Raw genomic sequence first — 19,262 nt, forward strand, 5'->3', positions numbered from 1 at the left:
GGAATCCACTGTCTGCAAAAGTTTACCAGCCCAAGGAAGGCACTCATGACTTTTGGCGTAGATGGCAGGGGCGTCACAGGGATTGGGGTTACCCTTTCTGGGGTGAGCTGCCTTTCGGTTGCACTCAAAAGGGTTCCCAGAAATCTCACTTGCCGCTGGGCTCTCTTTACATTTTGGGACGGGATCAGCTATCGTCATGAATGCAGAGCTTTCAGAAGCGTATTGGTGTCCTGCACGTTTGAGGTTTCTGACGGACTTGCCAGTAGGAGTTCATCCACGTACTGTGTTACCGTAGAGCCCCCGGGTAATTGTAAATCTGAAAGCTGCCTGTGTAATACCTGTGAGAAAAATGGTGGGGGAGTGCACAGGTCCTTGGGGTAACCTAGTCCAAGTGTACTGCTGGTCTTGAAAGGTAGATGCAAAAAGGTACTGTGACTGAGGAGCAAAGGGTATTGCAAAAAGCGCATGCTGCAGATCAACTATAGTGAAAACTTGGTAATCCGGTGGAATATTGCTTAAAATCGTAGGGACCACCGGTTGTATAGGCTGCACAATATCATGCCTTCGGTAATCATTCTCTCTCTCCGGGTCATCTTTACAAAGTTTAAACAATGGCGTGTTATTTACAGACCTATCGAATGTTTGCCCCATGTTTCCTAATCGGATGGTCAGCCGCCTCCTTTTCTCACTCTCATTTCAGGGTCCTGACCTTCGCGTGGGGGATTTCGTCTCTTAAAAACCGCCTGAGGCTGCGTGCTGATACTCCACAGTGCGGTTATACCACCTTATAATCTATAACCCCTACTCCCCGTTAATCTTGTGCTGTGTCTCTCTGCATCCACTTCAACGTCCTGACCTTCGCGTGGGGTATTTCCCCTCTTAACAACCCGTCTATAGCAGGGTGCTGAGACAGGCAAATTGTCACAATGTTCCCCAAAACGTATTTACAGCATCCGGACAGATTGCAGAGGAGAGCCACTTCCCCTGTGTTTGACCAAACGTCCGCTCTGCCCTCTGCTGGTCAACTTACTGCGCTACACGCCCCGCACCCACCGCCCCCGCGCCAATTAGAATGGTTACCAGCTCCAAAACGTAATAGGTTACTGCCACTAACCCGCTGACCAATTTGCTGTAACACACTCAAAGAAAATGTAACAGATCACTTCCAATGATCCGCTGCCCAATTTGTTAGCACCGGCAGGCTTTAATATTCTCAATACTTCTTTGGGGACTCTAGCCCCTTACCTTACCTTTGTCGGGGACTCTAACCCCTTACCTTACCTTATACCTCATCGGGGACTCGAACCCTTCTTTTAAACTGTGGTACTCGGACGATCCTCAACTCAGGTTTCGAAAGGATTCCGTCAGATGATTAGCCGCCAGATGAGGGGATCGTCAGGGTGGGCAGTTAATGAGAGAGGTCAAGGTAAATCTTACCTTGTGGGCCCACCTGTCTCACGTCACCGCCACCGAGTCGACCGCTGACGCCGTCTCACGAGACCTCTGACCTCGTCTTGGACTCCTGGCTGGCTCGCCAAATTGTCGTACTCGATCGGACCCGATGCAAAAACAAATGTACTACAAAAAACACTAACACACGTAATTCTTTTTCAAATCTTTATTCTTTACTCATAGCATGCTATGGGGGAAGTTACAGACTGATTTCCCAAAAGAACCACTCCAGACACTGCCCTCGAATTAAACAATTCTCCACAATTTATAACATTGATAAGGTAGCAGGAAATCTTACGATTACAAATTTAGATAATATTAGAATCATTTTAATCACATATTAAGATACAATTAGATGTAAAATAATCATTGGTCAGTTAGTTATAATTATTTTAAGCCAAAGCTAGCCCCTCAGTTCCTCATTTGGACCCTTCCCCTTTTCTCCAGAACATCCTAGCCCCTACATTATACTTCCCATATTTAGCTGTACCTTGAGCTGCTTCTGCAAGATCAGATAGTTCCTTATTTGAGCCTTTGCCTGTCTTTAGACAACAATGACTAGTACGTCACTGGTTGCTGGGTAAAGCTTCTTCTTGACTGTCCAAAACAGTAAGCTAAGGCGCCCATAAAGTGATTGATCATTAATTAATCATTGTTCTTCGTCTATACCCGTATTTACCCCTTCACCCCAGCAGAGGGTTGTTAGAGATTACAGCAGGGCATTGATAGGATGCAGAATTGGGCTGGGAAGTGGAAGGTGGAGTTCAACTCAGATAAATGTGAAGCGGTTCATTGCGGTAGGTCAAATTTGAAGAAAACATATCATTAATCATAACAGTCTTGGCAGTGTTACGGATAAACGAGAGCTTGGACTCCGTGCCCATAGGACAGGCAAAGCTGCTGTGCAGGTTGTCAGTGTTGTTAAGAGGGTGTACAGCGTGATGGCCTTCATCAACCGTGGTATTGAGTGAATTCAAGAGCCTTGGGGTAATGTTGCAGCAAGAGACGTCTATAGTTGGATCCCACTTGGAGTACTACGTTCAGTTCTGGTCACCTCACTACAGGAAAGATGTGGATACTATGGAGAGAGTGCAGAGGAAACTTACAAGTCTGTTGCCTGGATTGGGGAGCAGGCCTTATGAGAACAGGTTGAGTGAACCCGGCCTTTTCTCCTTGGAGCGACGGAGAAGGAGAGGTGACCTGATAGAGGTGTAAAAGATGGTGAGAGGAATTGATCGTGTGGATAGCCAGAGACTTTTTTCCCCCAGAGCTGAAGTGGCTACAACGAGTTCGCATAGTTTTAAGGTGCTTAGAAGAAGGTACATGTGTAATGTCGGGGGTATGTTTTTCCACACAGAGAGTGGCGGGTGAGCAGAATGCACTGCCAGCAAAGGTGGGAGATGCTGATGAAATAGGTTCTTTCAAGTGAGATGAGTAGATGAAGCTTGGAAAATAGAGAGCCTTGCGGCAGGGAAATTCTCAGCAGTTTTTACAGCAGTTTATATGATCGGTACAACACTCTGGGCCAAAGACCCTATAATGTGCCGTAGATTTCCGTGTTTCTCTGTCTTTATCAATACGTCCGTTAGAGGGAATAGAGCAATAGAAAATAACAATATGAAAATCTGCAGATTTATCTTTCTGGATAGGAGGAAATGACATGCTATCAGGTGTTGTTCGTTTTATTTAATGTAAAATCAATACTCTCAATAGTAGAAGAAGTTGTGCACTTTTTTATAAATTTGACCTGACAAATACTTCGAAGTTATTTCTTGTTGTATAAAAGGGATTGCAATTAAATGCCAACACCGATAAGAATATTGTTTTCGTGAATATATTAAGGTATCTAGATTTTAAGTAGCAAAGTAATCGCACTGAAAGTAGCAATCACTTTAAGATGGATTACAAGCATCGCCAAAGTATGCTACCTCAATATAAATGTACAATTTAATTCAAAACAATCATATGGAATTCTTCCCGCATTTATTATATTAGTTCCATAGTCTGCTGCTAATATTTGAGCACCGCACCCTTTATTGTGTATATATTGAACAATTCTACAACCGCGTACTTTACAGACAATAACATATAGAAAGTGCAAGCAAAAGAGAGCACATTTAGTTTTTTTTTGGTCTTCAACGGGCTGATGTGAAGTATGGGAATGAACCGTCGACGATTCGAGCTGCAAGTGATTTGGAAATCCTGGTGTGCTGTCGGTCATTTCATCATTGCTGTCAGTCGAAGAGAAAACATGGAAAGCCAGATGCAAGCGAATCTACGACTGGGCCTCTGTTCGAGCGAAAATGAGGGGCATCAAATTGAATAGAAAAACACAGTTTCACCAAACAAAGTAACTTTTGGAACAATGTTCAATGTGGAGTCAAAACAAACAATTTCTTTGAAACATCCATTGTTGGCGACAGATTGTCTGCAATATTTCTGGCTTACACAACCAGTCCGCTTCGACTTTTAAAAAGTAGCATATTAAAAGAACATGTGGAGTGTGCAATGTCACAAAATTCGCTTTAACCTTGGAAATCATATTCTGCACGCATAAAAACAGAGCTTCTCATAGGCCACTGACGGAAACTTGATGTATTTTTGGAAACAGAGTGTTAAACAGACACAAAAATACATCAGAAAATACAAGGCAACCAATGAATATATATTTCTGGTTACTGTGGATAGGCTAGAAGAAAGGAAAGAACTCGTCTTGTTCGTTCTGAACAATATCGGCAATTCAGGGTAGCAGAATATCAACACAACCACTGTCCGTCACGTTCACACAGTCTGAGCAATAAATTATGTCACTCACAACATCATTGCGATCGTCAGGAACCAGATCATGGAGCGATCATATATAAAACTTTATTTCTGCCGATTGCCGCTGTACAACAAATTACTTGGGATGATGAACTATTTTCTCATACTCCGAACATGCTCATTTATTTCATTTTTAAAGGACTATAATTCAAAGTAATTTAAAAGGAGGAAATCAATGATTTATTAAATTGAATGCTGACTACAGACTTCATTAACACTCTTCCTGTAACGCAAGATCCTCACAAAACCACGAGATTGTTCAATCACATCAATACACACATAGAAGGACAATTTTCTTTGCTGGGTTATGATTACAGACTGATTGAACCAAAGTAGAGCAAAATGAAAATAAGTGGACTGACCATGAATATTGGAAAACAACCCTTCAGGGTCTTGTAGATCATGACATGCACTATATAGATAGTCGTTGGTGTAATATTCGGCTTCATTAATGGAAGGAATGGATCCAGTAACTAAAATTCAATGAAAGAGATCATCAAGGTATTTGTTTGGTATTTTTCTTGTTTTTGTAATGAACACATCATTCAATCATCGCGTCAATGACTGTATCATCTTTACCTTAAATGGCATAATCGTTGAATACCGTTCAATAGAAAGTGAAAAGGAAGATGCGCGTTCCGCCTTCAATTGCTAATGAAACAATCGATATATGTTTATGGAATCGATTTTATTGCTAACTCGTTTGTGTATTGCTCTTGTTAACGCTTTCATTGACGGATGAAGGTGACTAAGACAAGCCTGCTGGAGGAGAATGAGGAAATATGTAGATAGAAAGACAGATAGATTGATAAAGTAATACAATGCAAAGGTATTTATCCCGGCCTTCCTTTAAGTGGAGACAGTTAATGTTATCGGTTACAGTTCAGTCGATATATTAAGCAAAAATAAAATCAGCTGAAGTGACTAAAGTCGTCATCCAATTAGCAGAACATTTTTATAGGGAAAATAGTTCAAGTTCCTAGTTAAATGTCTTCGTGCAAGAATGTGAGTCGGTACGTCCTTGGAAAGTTTGGTAGAGTGAACCATAGTTCGTGGTGGGTAAAATATTGGAGAGGATAGTCAGCGACATAATTTACCTGCTTAAACCACACTCAGAATATCACGCTCAGTTCTGGTCAGCTCATTTTAGAAAGGTATGAATCCTCAGAGATAGTGTAGAAGAGATTGAACACAATGATTCCCGAACTAGGGGCAACAATTTATAAGTATAGATTGTTCGAGCTGGACCTTTCCTCCTTAGAGGCTTTTCCCAGATCGGAAGTGGTTAATATGAGGAAGCTACCTTTAACCTGATTCGAAGAAAGAACGCAGTGTTGTCAGTGGTAATTTTGCTAGATAGATAGGGGTGAAAGCGTGGAACGCCCTTTCGCGCTGGTATTGGAGATAGATATATTAGGGCCATTTAAGAAACTTTTATGTGGCCACATGTGGTCCATTGCTTTATGTGAAAGCAACTAAAGAATGTGTAGGAAGGGAGAGCAAAATTGATCCCGTGTAAGTTAACAGGTCGGCACAACACCGTGAGCATAAGGAACCGTACTGTGCCATATTGCTCGATGTTCAATGTTCTCCGTTCTGCATTCTACTGGCGAACAGGGAAAAGTTCAGAATTCGGAATTGCTGAGAAAAGTGCGAGTTATTTCAGGAAAGAAGAAAGGAAATGCCTCTAATACTCTGAAATATTGGAGACTATATCAGCAGATGCTGGCAGAGTATGCTTCAGATTTCTATTATCCATTGAGTTTCCGTACGTTGATCGTGAGTAATATCATACCACTCCAGACTCCACACTCAGACAGCTGATACCTGGTTCTCAGCATCCTTCATAATTCATATCTATTGTGCCGTCGAACAATCTATATGGCTTTTCATCATCTACTTACCGCATCTACTTATGTCCTCGAAGCTTCTGACTTAATTTCTCACGTGCCATAAGGTTTCCTTTCCCCTCATCCGGTCTCGCCTATCACCTGCCAACCTGTACTCCTTCCCCATGCTCCATCTCCTTATTTTGGCTTCTGTAACTCCTTTACAGAGCTAATAAAGTGTTTTGGTTCGAAACGTTGACAGTTCATTCTCCACCATAGGTGCACCTTGATCTGCTGAGTTCCAGTAGAACATTGTGTGCTTTGCTCAAGATTTTCAGCATCCGCAGAATCTCTTGTGTTTATTGTATGACATCACACTATTATTTTTCTTGTTACAATTTCATTTCTGAAGTTCCTATACAGCCATGTGTGTGTGTGTGTGTGTGTGTGTGTGTGTGTGTGTGTGTGTGTGTGTTATTATTATTGCTTGATTTTGTTACCAATATTGGATGAATTGAGACGGTATCAATTTGTGCATAGCGGATTCCGTGTCATACTACACACCTGAACCTTGCATCTCAGTAAATTTCTTGAATGGTGGAATATTCTCAATTTCCTCGTAAATTGCTTGGTAAAAGTCAACAGGTGATCCATAGCCACTCATTAGTGCATCTAATAAAGAGAGAGTGGGGATGAACATCAGCATAAACGAATTTGTACATGAACATTATGCTTAAACTAAAATTAATTAAAATGATCTTAGTCAAGGTGAAGAGTTAGTGAACGTGATCGTTGAATCAACCGATGTGTGGATGATGCCTCTGGCCAATCAACCGAATAAGTTTGGCATCAGAAAGATGAAAAGAAGGGTACGGAATAATGAGCATATTTCCGATTATTGTTTAATAGTGAATACACATCACATTTGAATCGATGACAAGTTTAATATTATGATTAGATAGATGCGAATGCCATCATTAATGGTAGTGGATGAAGACAGGATGGAAATTTAGAGGTCACTCCAGAACATGACAGAGAAAGCCTGGCTGTGTTGAAGAAATATAACAGCATCGTGAATATGGAATGATGAAATGATAAGATGATGAAGAATGGGGAAAATGCCTCCTCTTACTTCGATTGGGAGAACCGAATCAGAATATTCGAGGATACAGAGCAGATTCTTGAAATTTATACTTCCAGGTGTTCAGAGCATGGATGTATTACAGTGAGATACACAGTAAGGTAGCCACTTAACAAATCAGATTTAACCATTTTCCATTACTACATAATGAAAATTTATCATAACTCCACGATCACTAAGGGCCAGTGAAAACCACCATTACAAATGTCCCACGGAAGGCAAATAAATTCCCAACAAAAGCGATGAAAACATATTTAAGTTTAGTCATGTTTGCACAAAGATCATGTTTTGGGAAACCCCAAAAAAACTGAAAACGTCACAATAAAACGTCGATGTGAAGATTGGCCCTCACCACTGATTGCTGACCGTCTCCTTGCTATCGTCACCAGTATCAATAACTCAATGATGAATACAGATCCAAGGGTTATGCAGACAGTGACCATGATGGATGGGGTCCAGTTTCCAAAATCTTAAAACGAAAAATAAAAACATGTATTTCGATAAACACGAAACAAACACTATACATCCAATGCAACGAAATTTTGAGCGATCTTTAATGAACTTAATCATACATTCAGTTATCACGATTTTTAAAAGTTATATCCCTATGTATTTCATGACAGAAAGAGCGGAGCGGAGACACAAAGACTATTTCACAATAAAGCCTGATATGTCAAAAGTATTTCCCAGCACAGTAAACCTTCTCTCCTCCACCTGGTATCAGATCAGGATAAACACCCCAAGTAACGTCGTGTTCAAATTCCATTTCCCCGCACATTGCTGGATTGAAACAGCAAGAAGGAAGGTGAGTTTAATTATAAGAAAACATTTCCAGGAAAAAAAAATATTTCATCGTACTTATCCTTGCATTTCTTGTTAACCGCCTCTAATCAGCACAGAGAGATTTAGCTAGTAATGGTGCACGGTTAAGTGTACACTCAATGAATTCAGAAAATATTGGAAAGCTGCCAATTATTATCACTGACACTCTGTTTGTAACCAGCAGCTGCGGAATTATTTTCATTCCAATTATGCACTTATACGCCAGGCCCACATAGCGAGATTGGTCTTTATGAAGGCAGAGCAATACTGAGGAAATGGGATCTTATACCCTTACTATTTCTTCCTGCACGGGTGCATGCAGGGTCCAAAAATAAGACTGAGCACTTGCACTGTTACAAATCGTCACCAAATCTCGAATACTATTTCGGGTCCGACATATTATTCAACTCTATTGCCGTTGAGCACACATTATATGCAGCGCCTTCGCAGGATAACTAAATAATCATCAGACCATGCTCGCTTCTCACTGATGCGATGTACCGGAGCCTTGGGTCCTCACAACTGGGCTCAGAAATAATTATTACCTCTCAACCACCATGCTCCTGATAGGGTGCATAACTTCAATTATTCCAGTGGTAAACTGATTCCACAACCTATAATTTCTTTCAAGGGTTACATAACTCTTGTTCTCAGCATTAATTTTTACTGATCAACTTGTTGACATTTTTTTCTGATTTTGCATTTGCGTACTTAGTTGCTTTTTGCTATTTGTTATTTTTCCGCGCTTGTTTCTGAGTAGTTCTTTAAAGATTCTGTTGCGTTTCTATACATGTACAGTGAATGCCGTAAGAAAATGAATCTCAAGGCAGTATATGACGATATATGGATATTTGGTAACAAATTTCCTTTGAACTTTAATATTTAGTATCTGCAAACACCAAAACTTTCTCAAGAGTATTGGACGAGCAACTAGTTGATTCACAGAAAATGTCTGACCGGGAGTGGAGATCATGTTTTTAACAATTCTGCATATTCCTGCTTAAAATATTTGAGAAGACGATTAGGATCCCATACAGTTTCTAAAGTATCCATTGTGAACTCAGCAATTAGGAAATACGAATAATCAATTCTTGATATCTGCAGCATAGATGCGAAATGTAAGCGTCAAAATCCATACCTGAATTGTTGCGTTCAGTAGGAGTCAGTCCGGAACCTGTGTACATATTGCAAAGAAGTTTCAGAAAACGCATCTCTATTGGTGTTTATATTGGATATTTCTCATTCCGAAATTAACAAATCATTTGGAGGGAAATTGGAAATGTCAGTCAAAGCATAGAGCATACCAGAACAAAGAACGATGACATCTTCTTTGTGATCACAGTCATGTTGACCAAATGATGAGGAACGACAGCTGGACAGAAAAGATTCACTTCCCGTGCATTTGACTTCATCAAGCCAGACAGGACCGGCTGCCTGGGTCATTTTAACATCTTCTGGAGCCCAGAGAGCAAGGCCACACCTTAGCTGTCTGCAGACGACATTGGCATCAGCCAGATCCCAAGAGTCGTCACACACCGTGCCCCAGCTGTCATTAAACCAGACCTCAAGCTTTCCGGAGCAGTTGTGATTGCCGTTAACAAGACGCAATGGAACATCTAGGTATGAAACAATAAAATTGAGATTTATTTAATAATTAGTCTGGGAATCAGAAGTTCGTCAGAGAGAAAATAGAACTAATTATAGAACGCAAGGGCAGGCACCTCGGCCCACCATTTCTTTATACAACACTGCCAAATTATACCACCTCTCTTCTGCCTCACATAATCGATATCGCTCAAATACTTACACTTGCCTACTCCAGCTGAAAGCCTTTTAATCACGATAACTGTAAATATTTCTATTATCACTCCTCAAAACCTGCTCCAAGCAATATCATTCTCAATTTACCAATAAAGGTTTTCCTCTACTACTTCATTTAAGCCGTCATCTGTCACCTTAAATACGTCCATTAATATTTGATTTTTTTTTTTTACAATGGTTCAGACTCTCTACCTGGCCTGTCTCACCTAATGATACGTATCTATTAGGACTCATTTTAGGTGCAGAATGAGTCCCAAGTGTTTCCATTCCTTCTTATCCAGGCAGACTCTGAGTAAATCTCTTTTATAAACCCCACATGCTTCTTGAAATGCGACGAATGGAAATATAAATGATATAAAAGCATTGCTTTTCATATCCACAAATAGTTTATGAAGTCCATTCATTGTTGATCGAACAGGCAACATATCTTATTCTTATCACTAGTGTCCGATTAATGAAGGCATTACGTCACAGACCTTGCTCTTCAACTCATACTTCATCATGAAATGCTGAAAGACATGATGAAGGACAAAACCAATTTCACTGTCAGCCAGTTTGTTTTTTGTCTTCAGTTCATACCGGCGAAACAAAAAACACTCGAATACAGCTCATGCACATCTTTCAACTCCAACCATAAATTGTGGGCGTTATATATACGTCGTCCTATGTTCTCTCTAGTTAACCACTTGTGTTATTTTGGTTAAGTAATACAGAATGCCTTGCTCTCTCATTTTCTCATATTTCCAACGAAATAGATATCTTTTATCTATTGATCGTAGCCTTTATTCATCTTTCTATATTGCCCAATAGCCCGACCGTCTTTATGTATCCTGCGGTTTAGATATATTTACTTCATTTGTTTTATCCAAATCAACAATGTCTCTCGCCTTTGACTATCTCCATACTTTCCCTCGTTCACTTCCCTCCTTCCAAGGTAATACCGATTCCCAAGTCCGTCCAGCTGGTCAGAAGACAATTCCTGCATATCATTTATAATCTTGCCTGATAACAAATGTTCCCGAGGAATTCCAATTAACTCCCTCTATCTTCTGTCTGGACATGGAATTCGTCACAATTCACTCCCCTTTGGCAGTGCTCAACAGAGTCGTGGGAAACCAGGATTCTGGTCAATGCGCGCCCAATTTCGTAGAGGGCAAGAGGAACGAAATTTATTTTTCTGATAGCGGCATTAATACAAGGTTTTCTGATTTCAGCAAAGAAGTTTTCGAATTCGTCACCTTTTAAAGGGAAAGAGGAGAATGCGTTTTCTTGCAAGCAGCCTCTTTCAGTGATTCCTTCCGTCATATTGGTTTCTGTTGACAAAATAAATATTTTGACGAATTTATACATAAATATGTAAAACGTAAATAGATATAAGACTGTCTTATTTACCTTCGCAAGCAACTCCTGCATCCTCAGTATGGTCACACTGGTGTTTTCCCCACGGTTGCGACTGACACTGCCAAAGGGTCGATTCGTGTGAAGTACATTCAATCTCATCCAACCATATAGGTCCACGTCCCTTTCCAAATTGATATGAGCCAGGATAAATATTATTCATTGGTCCACATTTCATTTGTTTGCAAATCACTTCTGCAGACTTGCCATAAAGGTTCGTGGAACAGACTGTTCCCCAGGTCCTGTTGTACCACACTTCAATTCGTCCTTTGCATCGACTACCTCCGTCCTGCAGGCGCAACTTTTTGTGCTCTGATAAGGATGCATTTGAAGACAAAAGTTGTCGCAAAATTAGCATACAATGGGAAACGCGTTTTTTTTCTACTTCTGCAACAGAAATTAGCCGTGTGTGTGTGTGTGTGTGTGTGTAGAACAAAGATAAAAAAATAAAATGAGCACATTCAGTAGGAAGTTATTGATTAGCAAAATTAAACGAACCCAGGAAGCACGGAGTGATATATTGTGCTGAATTACTGAAAGGAGGGTACGGGTTAGTGACGGAAAATTGAGGAATAGAAGATCGAGCGTCTGATACTGGAATCTTATTGGATTCACCAACAATTGAGAATGGTAAATATTTGAATTCATTTAAGGAAGAAGTATGATGAGCAGGGAGAATCTGTCCATCCTCTGTCCTTAACGAAAAGTATGAATTGAGACATTGGAAATATGTTGACCGACAGAAACCGCCACTTGCTCTTCAGGGCAAAAAAAGACGTGGTTAAGTGTTTTGACTGTCCCTCAGTACCTCATTCTTAAGACCGCACCTACTAAATCCAGACTAGTAACAGACTGTGATGAAATAAAGGCGAAATTACAATATTATTTTCATTTATTCTATCCCCCGATTCGATAAGAGTGTTTAAAACTGATTTTAGGATTTATTTGTGTATATATATAATATATATTCCAGGCATTACCTTCGGAGATTCTAATGTAATCACCTACACTATTTAATCGCATGCAAATCACCTTGTTTTGAATTCGGAAAAGCTGACCTCACATTAGCTTCTGGCTTTTTGCCACTTCATTTAGCCACAGCTACTCTGATTGTGTTATCTGTCTTTTATTCCTTTCTGCGGCAATACAACTCAATAGAATATTCGTCTTCTCTGGACACACTACAGCCTTCTAGTCTCGGTATCAAATTTCTACCGTTGGCTCTTTTAGTTGATTTTGTTTACAGATATTATTTTACTCCTGACTTTTTTCCCAATTAATTCAGTAAGTGAGAAGAAGAGGTAAAGAAACATGGGGAAAAAGAAACAATGGGAATTGAAAGACAATGCTATGTTTTTGAATCTTTTTTTTTTTTGGATTTTATTATACGGAATTTCCATCGATCCGATTTGATAAATTGTATTATTCTGTCTCTCCTGATTTGGACTGCTATGTTATTTCTAGTCACTAGATGGCCCTGCTTACTCGCATGTTCACAGCAACTTACTACTGCTTTGCTAAGTAATTGAATTTCATCATAAGATCAGGTATTTAAGAATCGCTTGCATATTTTAGTCTGAAACACTTTGCTACGGGTCGAAGGAATTTGGATCAATATTTGAATCTATCTTTTGTAAGAACGCCTAGCAGTATTTTTTTTTCACAGCTCCTCGAGTAGTGTAACGAGTTGGTGAACAGTCAGTCAACCATCAAACTACACCGATACATAGACTGGAGATTATTTATTTGCCTCGCTTGAGTAAAGAAAACGGGGAAGCACTTGAGCGACGGCAGAAGAATTATTAGGCAGAATCAATACTGAAATCAGGATGATTAATGTTATGACATTAGTAATGGGAAATATAAACATTCCAGATACATAGGGAATAAGTTTAATGTTTCTGCGTACGTGTGCTCCACGCATTATCAACATTTAGACAGTTCATTCTGGCCCAATCGTCTCCTGTCCGGTTTTACATTATTTATTACATCTCCGTAGTCATGGCGTGCTGCACAGACAAAGAAAAGTAAATTTAAAGAAAATTGAAATGTTCTTTACCAGAGCATGTCAATGTCACAGCTTCTTTTTGACTGCAGTCATGTTCGGCCCATGGTGCTGATGGACATTCCCAGAGAAATGTTTCGTTACCCGAGCATCTCACTTCATCTAACCAAACTGGGGGAGGGCGTCTTCCGCAGTAACCGTGAGTTTTATACTCCAAAGCATATCCACAACCCAGTTGTCTGCAGACCACGTTGGCGTCGACCAGATCCCAGGAGTCGTCACAAACCATGCCCCAAGATCCACGGTAATAAACCTCTAGCTGACCAGCACATGGATCTTCACTTCCGGAGAGTCGTAACTGCAAGTGGCCTATCGAACAGTAATATGGAAAGTAAATCAATACATTGGAAAGTAGAAACATCACCGGCTTCTCGTTTCTAAAGATGATTCTGAGATTATTATTATTGCTCTTAAAAAGAGCTGTGCCATGATGTAACAATTATTCCAGAATTTGAAAATGTTTGAAATCCAAGTATAAAATGTAAAAGTTTGGATGAATACAACATATGAAGAAACGCAGAGTTGCTTCTATCATTAAGGACGGAACTCAGAGGCTGGTAGTTGGACGTTTTCCCACATCTGCTGCTATTCCATTTTCCTGCCTTTCGCACAAACGAGGAAACTAGTTAGCCTGATCTCAGTGTTTGGAAATATATCGGGATCTATTATTAATGAGAAGGCAGAAGACAAACACATGTCTGACAAATGTACTTGCCTGACAAATCTGTTGGAATTATTTGAAGAAATAATAAGTAGGATCGACAGAGGAGAAGCGGTTGATTTTGCGGTACTTGGATCTTCAAACGGCCATCGTCAACCTGCCGCACATGTGGCTGCTTAACGAGTTAGAGCCCGTGGTATTAAAGGAAATATTCTAGGATGGACAGAGCAGTCGCTGATTGGCAGTAGGCAAAGATCGGGAATGAAGGGAACCTTCTCCCGTTGTCCGCCGGTGACACGTGGTGTTTTTAGTGGTCTGTGATTGGACCAATTCCTTTCACGTTATGTGTCAATGATTTGGATGATTGTGTTGATGAATTTGCTCAGACGTTTGCAGACAATATGAAGGTAGCTGGAGGGACAGTCAGATTTGTGGAGGTGATAGGACACAGAAACACAAATATAGTTTAGGAGAGTGGACAAAAATGACAGATGCAATACAGTTTTGGGTAGTGGATGCTCATGCACTTTGGTAGAAAAAAAAGAAAGGTTTGACTGTTTCCTAACTGGAGAGAAAATACAAAAAGAAAAGAAGCGCAGAAGGGCTTGGGGGCCCCTGTGCAGGATTCTCCAGACGACAGTTTACTGGTGTGAGCCGGTGGATAACAAGACAAGTGCAATGGATGTAATTTTGGGACTATGTGAAGCACTGGTGAGACCTCACAAGTAGTAATCAGTGCAATTTTGGGCCCCTCATCTTAGATTGGATCTGCTGAACAAGGAGGGCGTCAAAGGAGGTTCACTAGAATGTCTTTTCATAAGAAGACCGTTTGATGGCTCTAGGTTGTGTTCATCAAAATTCAGAATAAATACCATGCCGAATCTTCGAAACTAGATTAGATTAGATTAGTTTCAATTTTATTGTCATTGTACCGAGTACAGATACAAAGCCAATGAAATGCATTCAGCATCTGACCTGAAATGCAAAGAATAGCGTTATTTACAAAATAACTGCGAGTAAAATAAGTGTTACAGCACACAAATATAAAAGTACTGAGACAGTACTATATGGATTCAATACTGTTTAGCGCCGTGATGAGAGGTTCAGCAGGGTCACAGCCTCAGGGAAGAGGCTCTTCCTGTGCCTGCTGGTGCGGGAGCGGAGGCTCCTGTAGCGCCTACCGGTTGGGTGGAGAACGATAAGTCCATGGTCGGGGTGAGATGCATCCTTGATAATGTTTTTCGCCCTGCCCAGGCAGCGTTCATTGTAGATGTTCTCAACAGTGAGCAATTGCGTGCCGATAATCCGCTGGGCAGTTTTGACCACACGCTGGAACGCTTTGCGGTCCGATACACAAATCTTCCAAGAAACTCTGGATCCGCTGTGCTTTCGCTATAATTGCAGTTCTGTGTTGAGTCTAGGACAGGTCGTCAGGTAATTGAAATTGCTGACCTTCTCCTCATCTGATGCTCCGTTGAGGCCTGACCCATGGACCGGTGGTTTCCTCCACCTGAACTCAATACCTCCTCTTTGTCATGCTGACTTTGAGAAAGTGGTTGGTGCTGTGACACCGCTCCTCAGGATGTTTAATATCCCTTCAAAATGCTATTGTGTCATCAACTTTGTCAGTGGTGTCGTCAGCAAATCTGAGTATGGCAGAGGTGCTGTACTTTGTCATACAGTGTAACGCGAAGGAAACACGGAGCTGTGCTCGCAACCATTTGGAGAACCTGTGCTGATGGAGATTTTGGAGTAGATGTTGTTGCCATTGGGAACATATTGACCGGGTCTGCAGTCCAGGATGCAATTGTATAAGTAGTTATTGAGGTACAGACTTCGAGTTTTTGATCAGTTTTAAGGGGATGGTGGCATTTTATGCTGATCTGCAGTGAAGAAACAACCCTGCAATGTGTGTATCTTTGCTGTCCAGATAATCCTGGATAGTATGAGGAGCCAGTGAGATGACATCTTTAGTGGACCTATTGCTCCGGTAGGAAAATTTGGGCCGGACAAGTCTCCTCTGAGGCAGAAGTTGATATGTCCCATTAGCAAATTCTTGAAACACTTCTTCATTGTTGCTGCCATTGTAACTGACAGATAGTTATTCAGGCAGATCATCAGGTTCTCCTAAGAAACCAGTATGTGAAGTATACTTGAAGTTGGTGGCGACATCAGACTGCCGAAGCAAGATGCGAAAGAGCACGATAGGCAGTTGATCAGCTCAGTTCTGAACTGGTTGGCCAGCCATCCCTTCTGGGCCGTATGCTTTTGGTGAGTTTACCCTCATGAACGCTAATTGCATGTCAGCCTCACAGTCTTGAATCACAGAATTATCGGGGGCTCCGGGAATACTTGATGGCTCGCCCATGTTTTGACAGTCAAAGCGGGCATAAAGTGGATTGAACCCATCTGGAAGCGAAGCTTTTTCCCACTACGTCGCTTGATTTTACACTGTGCAAACCCGTCCAAAATGGTCGAGCTTGCTTCATGGATTTCAGCAAGGCATTTAAAAAAGTACACGATGAAAGGTTTAATTAGAAAATAAGGAGACAGGGGATCCAAGGGGACATTGCTTTGTGGATTCAGTGACCAGCGGGGTGCCTCAGGGATCTGTTGGACCCCTACTCTTCGTGAATCTTATAAATGCTGTGAATGAGGAAGTGGAGGGATGGGTTAGTAATATTGCTGATGACACAAAGGTTGGGAGTGTTGTGGATAGTGTGGGGGGTTGTCAGAGGTTACAGCGGTACATTGATAGGATGTAAAACTGGGTTGAGAAGTGGCAGATAGAGTTCAACTTAGATAAATGTAAGGTGGTTCATTTTGTTAGGTAGTTCGAATACAATAGCAGAATAAAGTATTAATGGTAAGACTATCGGCAGGGCCGAGTATCAGAGGGATCTTGGGGTCCGAGTCCATTAGACAATCAGGGTGCTGGGCAGTTTGACTCTGTGGTTAAGTAAGATTACGGTGCATTGGCCTTCATAAATCGTAAGACTGAGTTTGGGAGCCGACAGGTAATGTTGTGGCTATATAGGAACCTGGTCAGACCCCTCTTGAAGTACTGTGCTCAGTTCTGGTCGCCTCACTACAGGAAACATGTGAAAAGCATAGAAAGGGTGCAGAGGAGACTTACAAGGATGTTGCCTGGGCTAGTTACAGAGGAGATGACATGGGTAAATGTTTTTTTGTTTTTTTTTAACGCAGAGAGTGGTGAGTGTTTGGAATCGGCTGCCGGCGACGGTGGTGATGACGAAAAAGATAGGGCCTTTTAAGAGACACCGAGACAGGTACATGAAGCTCAGGAAAATAGAGGGCTATAGGTAACTCAAGGTAATTTCTAGGGTAAAGACATTTTCGGCACTGCTTTGTGGGACGAAGCAGCTGTTATTATGCTGTAGCTTTTCTATGTTTCTATGTTTCTATGGTTCATGCTTAGTGTGGAAATCCCCTTCACCTTTTACATTTCTTCCTGCATAAAGTACCACGGCCACCTGTAACTTTCTTGTTCACCGGTCTTGTATGCCTCTTTTCTGGTCCTCGCCAGATTGCGAATCTCATGTTTCATCTAATTTTTCGTTTTGCGAAAGATTCTGAGTGATTCTGTACGTCCACACTCGTCTATAATTAATTATATGAAGTATGTGAGAACCTCGGTGTTTTCATTCAGATACATAGATATGTTCTTCAACTCTGCTCAGTCCTCCGAAGAGAAGCATCCGATACCCGTCGCTTTTGTCTTCCCCGACGTCCCCTTTGCTGTCCAAATATATAGAGCTTGTCTGCTCGTCTGCAGGTACGAGAAGGGCGACCAAGAAATCAGATTTACCGAAATCCGGTCTGGTCATGCAACGACAGTTTTCCTCAGTTATGCATCCGGATATATAAATTACACGAACGACAAATTAAGAATTGCGCAGATGGATCGGAGGAATGTTCTGGCGGCGATGACAGCAGATGAGAAAAGGCTGAAATTTCTGGGCAGGACAGCCAGGATAGATATGTCGCACAAAGGAAGAAATACTCAATTGGTAGGGGTAGGCAACTGTGTCTGGCAAAAAGAAGTTATGGACTGCATAAAAGCCAAGGAAATGGTATATGAAGTAGAAAAATTGAGTCGGAAATTGGATGATTGGGAACTCTTAAATTCCAACAAAAGGCACCCAAAAAAGCTTGAAATATGAGCGCAGACTAGCCAATAATATGAAAAAAATGGATACCGTGTTTTTTTCAGTTGTATGAAGAGGGAAAGGGAGCTGAACGCTCGTATTAGACCACGGGAAAATGACACTGATGAGGTGGGAATTTGAGATAAAAATTGGCAGATGAGCTTAATATGTACTTTGTATCTGGGGTGCACTGTGAAGGCAGCAGCTGTGAGCTAGTAACCTGTGAATATCAGTTCGCAGGAGAGAGTGTTATTTCAAAGGAAAAATGCTTGGCAAACTCAAACGTCTGAAGTCACCTGGACCAAATGGACTAAATCCCGGAATTCGGAGACTGGTTTCAGAAGAGATAACAGATCCTTTGGTCCTGTCCTTTCAAGATTCACTTCATCTTATATATATACATATACATATATATATATATATATATATATATATATATATATATATATATATCTCAATAATTTAGACGATGGAATTAAATGCAGCATCTCCAAATTTGTGGATGACGCGAAGCTGGGCGGCAGTGTTAGCTGTGAGGAGGATGCTAAGAGGTTGCAGGGTGACTTGGATAGGTTAGGTGAGTGGGCAAATTCATGGCAGATGCAATTTAATGTGGATAAATGTGAGGTTATCCACTTTGGTGGCAAGAACAGGAAAACAGATTATTATCTGAATGGTGGCCGATTAGGAAAAGGGGAGGTGCAATGAGACCTGGGTGTATTGTACACCAGTCATTGAAAGCGGGCATGCAGGTACAACAGGCGGTGAAAAAGGCGAATGGTACACTGGCATTTATAGCGAGAGGATTCGAGTACAGGAGCAGGGAGGTACTACTGGAGTTGTACAAGGCCTTGGTGAGACCACACCTGGAATATTGTGTGCAGTTTTGGTCCCCTAATCTGAGGAAAGACAATCTTGCCATAGAGGGAGTACAAAGAAGGTTCACCAGATTGATTCCTGGGATGGCAGGACTTTCATATGATGAAAGACTGGATGAACTAGGTTTATACTCGTTGGAATTTAGAAGATTGAGGGGGGATCTTATTGAAACGTATAAAATTCTAAGGGATTGGACAGGCTA

The 19,262-nt window shown here is 41.2% G+C and overlaps 1 protein-coding gene across 1 annotated transcript in view; it reads right to left on the bottom strand.

The window, feature by feature from the left end:
• Positions 1-1,683: 1,683 nt before the first annotated feature.
• Positions 1,684-19,262, bottom strand: part of LOC140207944 (scavenger receptor cysteine-rich domain-containing protein DMBT1-like) — a 57,971-nt gene continuing 40,392 nt past the window's right edge. Inside the window, exons 8-16 of the mRNA XM_072276482.1 lie at positions 13,346-13,660; positions 11,281-11,598; positions 11,127-11,201; positions 9,372-9,683; positions 9,206-9,241; positions 7,598-7,714; positions 6,669-6,776; positions 4,638-4,748; positions 1,684-3,741 (exon numbers count right to left, since the gene is read on the bottom strand). Coding sequence (XP_072132583.1) covers positions 3,728-3,741; positions 4,638-4,748; positions 6,669-6,776; positions 7,598-7,714; positions 9,206-9,241; positions 9,372-9,683; positions 11,127-11,201; positions 11,281-11,598; positions 13,346-13,660 — 1,406 coding nt within the window. The 3' untranslated portion in view covers positions 1,684-3,727. The remainder of the gene's footprint in view (positions 3,742-4,637; positions 4,749-6,668; positions 6,777-7,597; positions 7,715-9,205; positions 9,242-9,371; positions 9,684-11,126; positions 11,202-11,280; positions 11,599-13,345; positions 13,661-19,262) is intronic.

Source organism: Mobula birostris, chromosome 13 (genome assembly GCF_030028105.1).
Source record: "Mobula birostris isolate sMobBir1 chromosome 13, sMobBir1.hap1, whole genome shotgun sequence".
In the NCBI taxonomy this organism is placed as follows: domain Eukaryota; kingdom Metazoa; phylum Chordata; class Chondrichthyes; order Myliobatiformes; family Myliobatidae; genus Mobula; species Mobula birostris.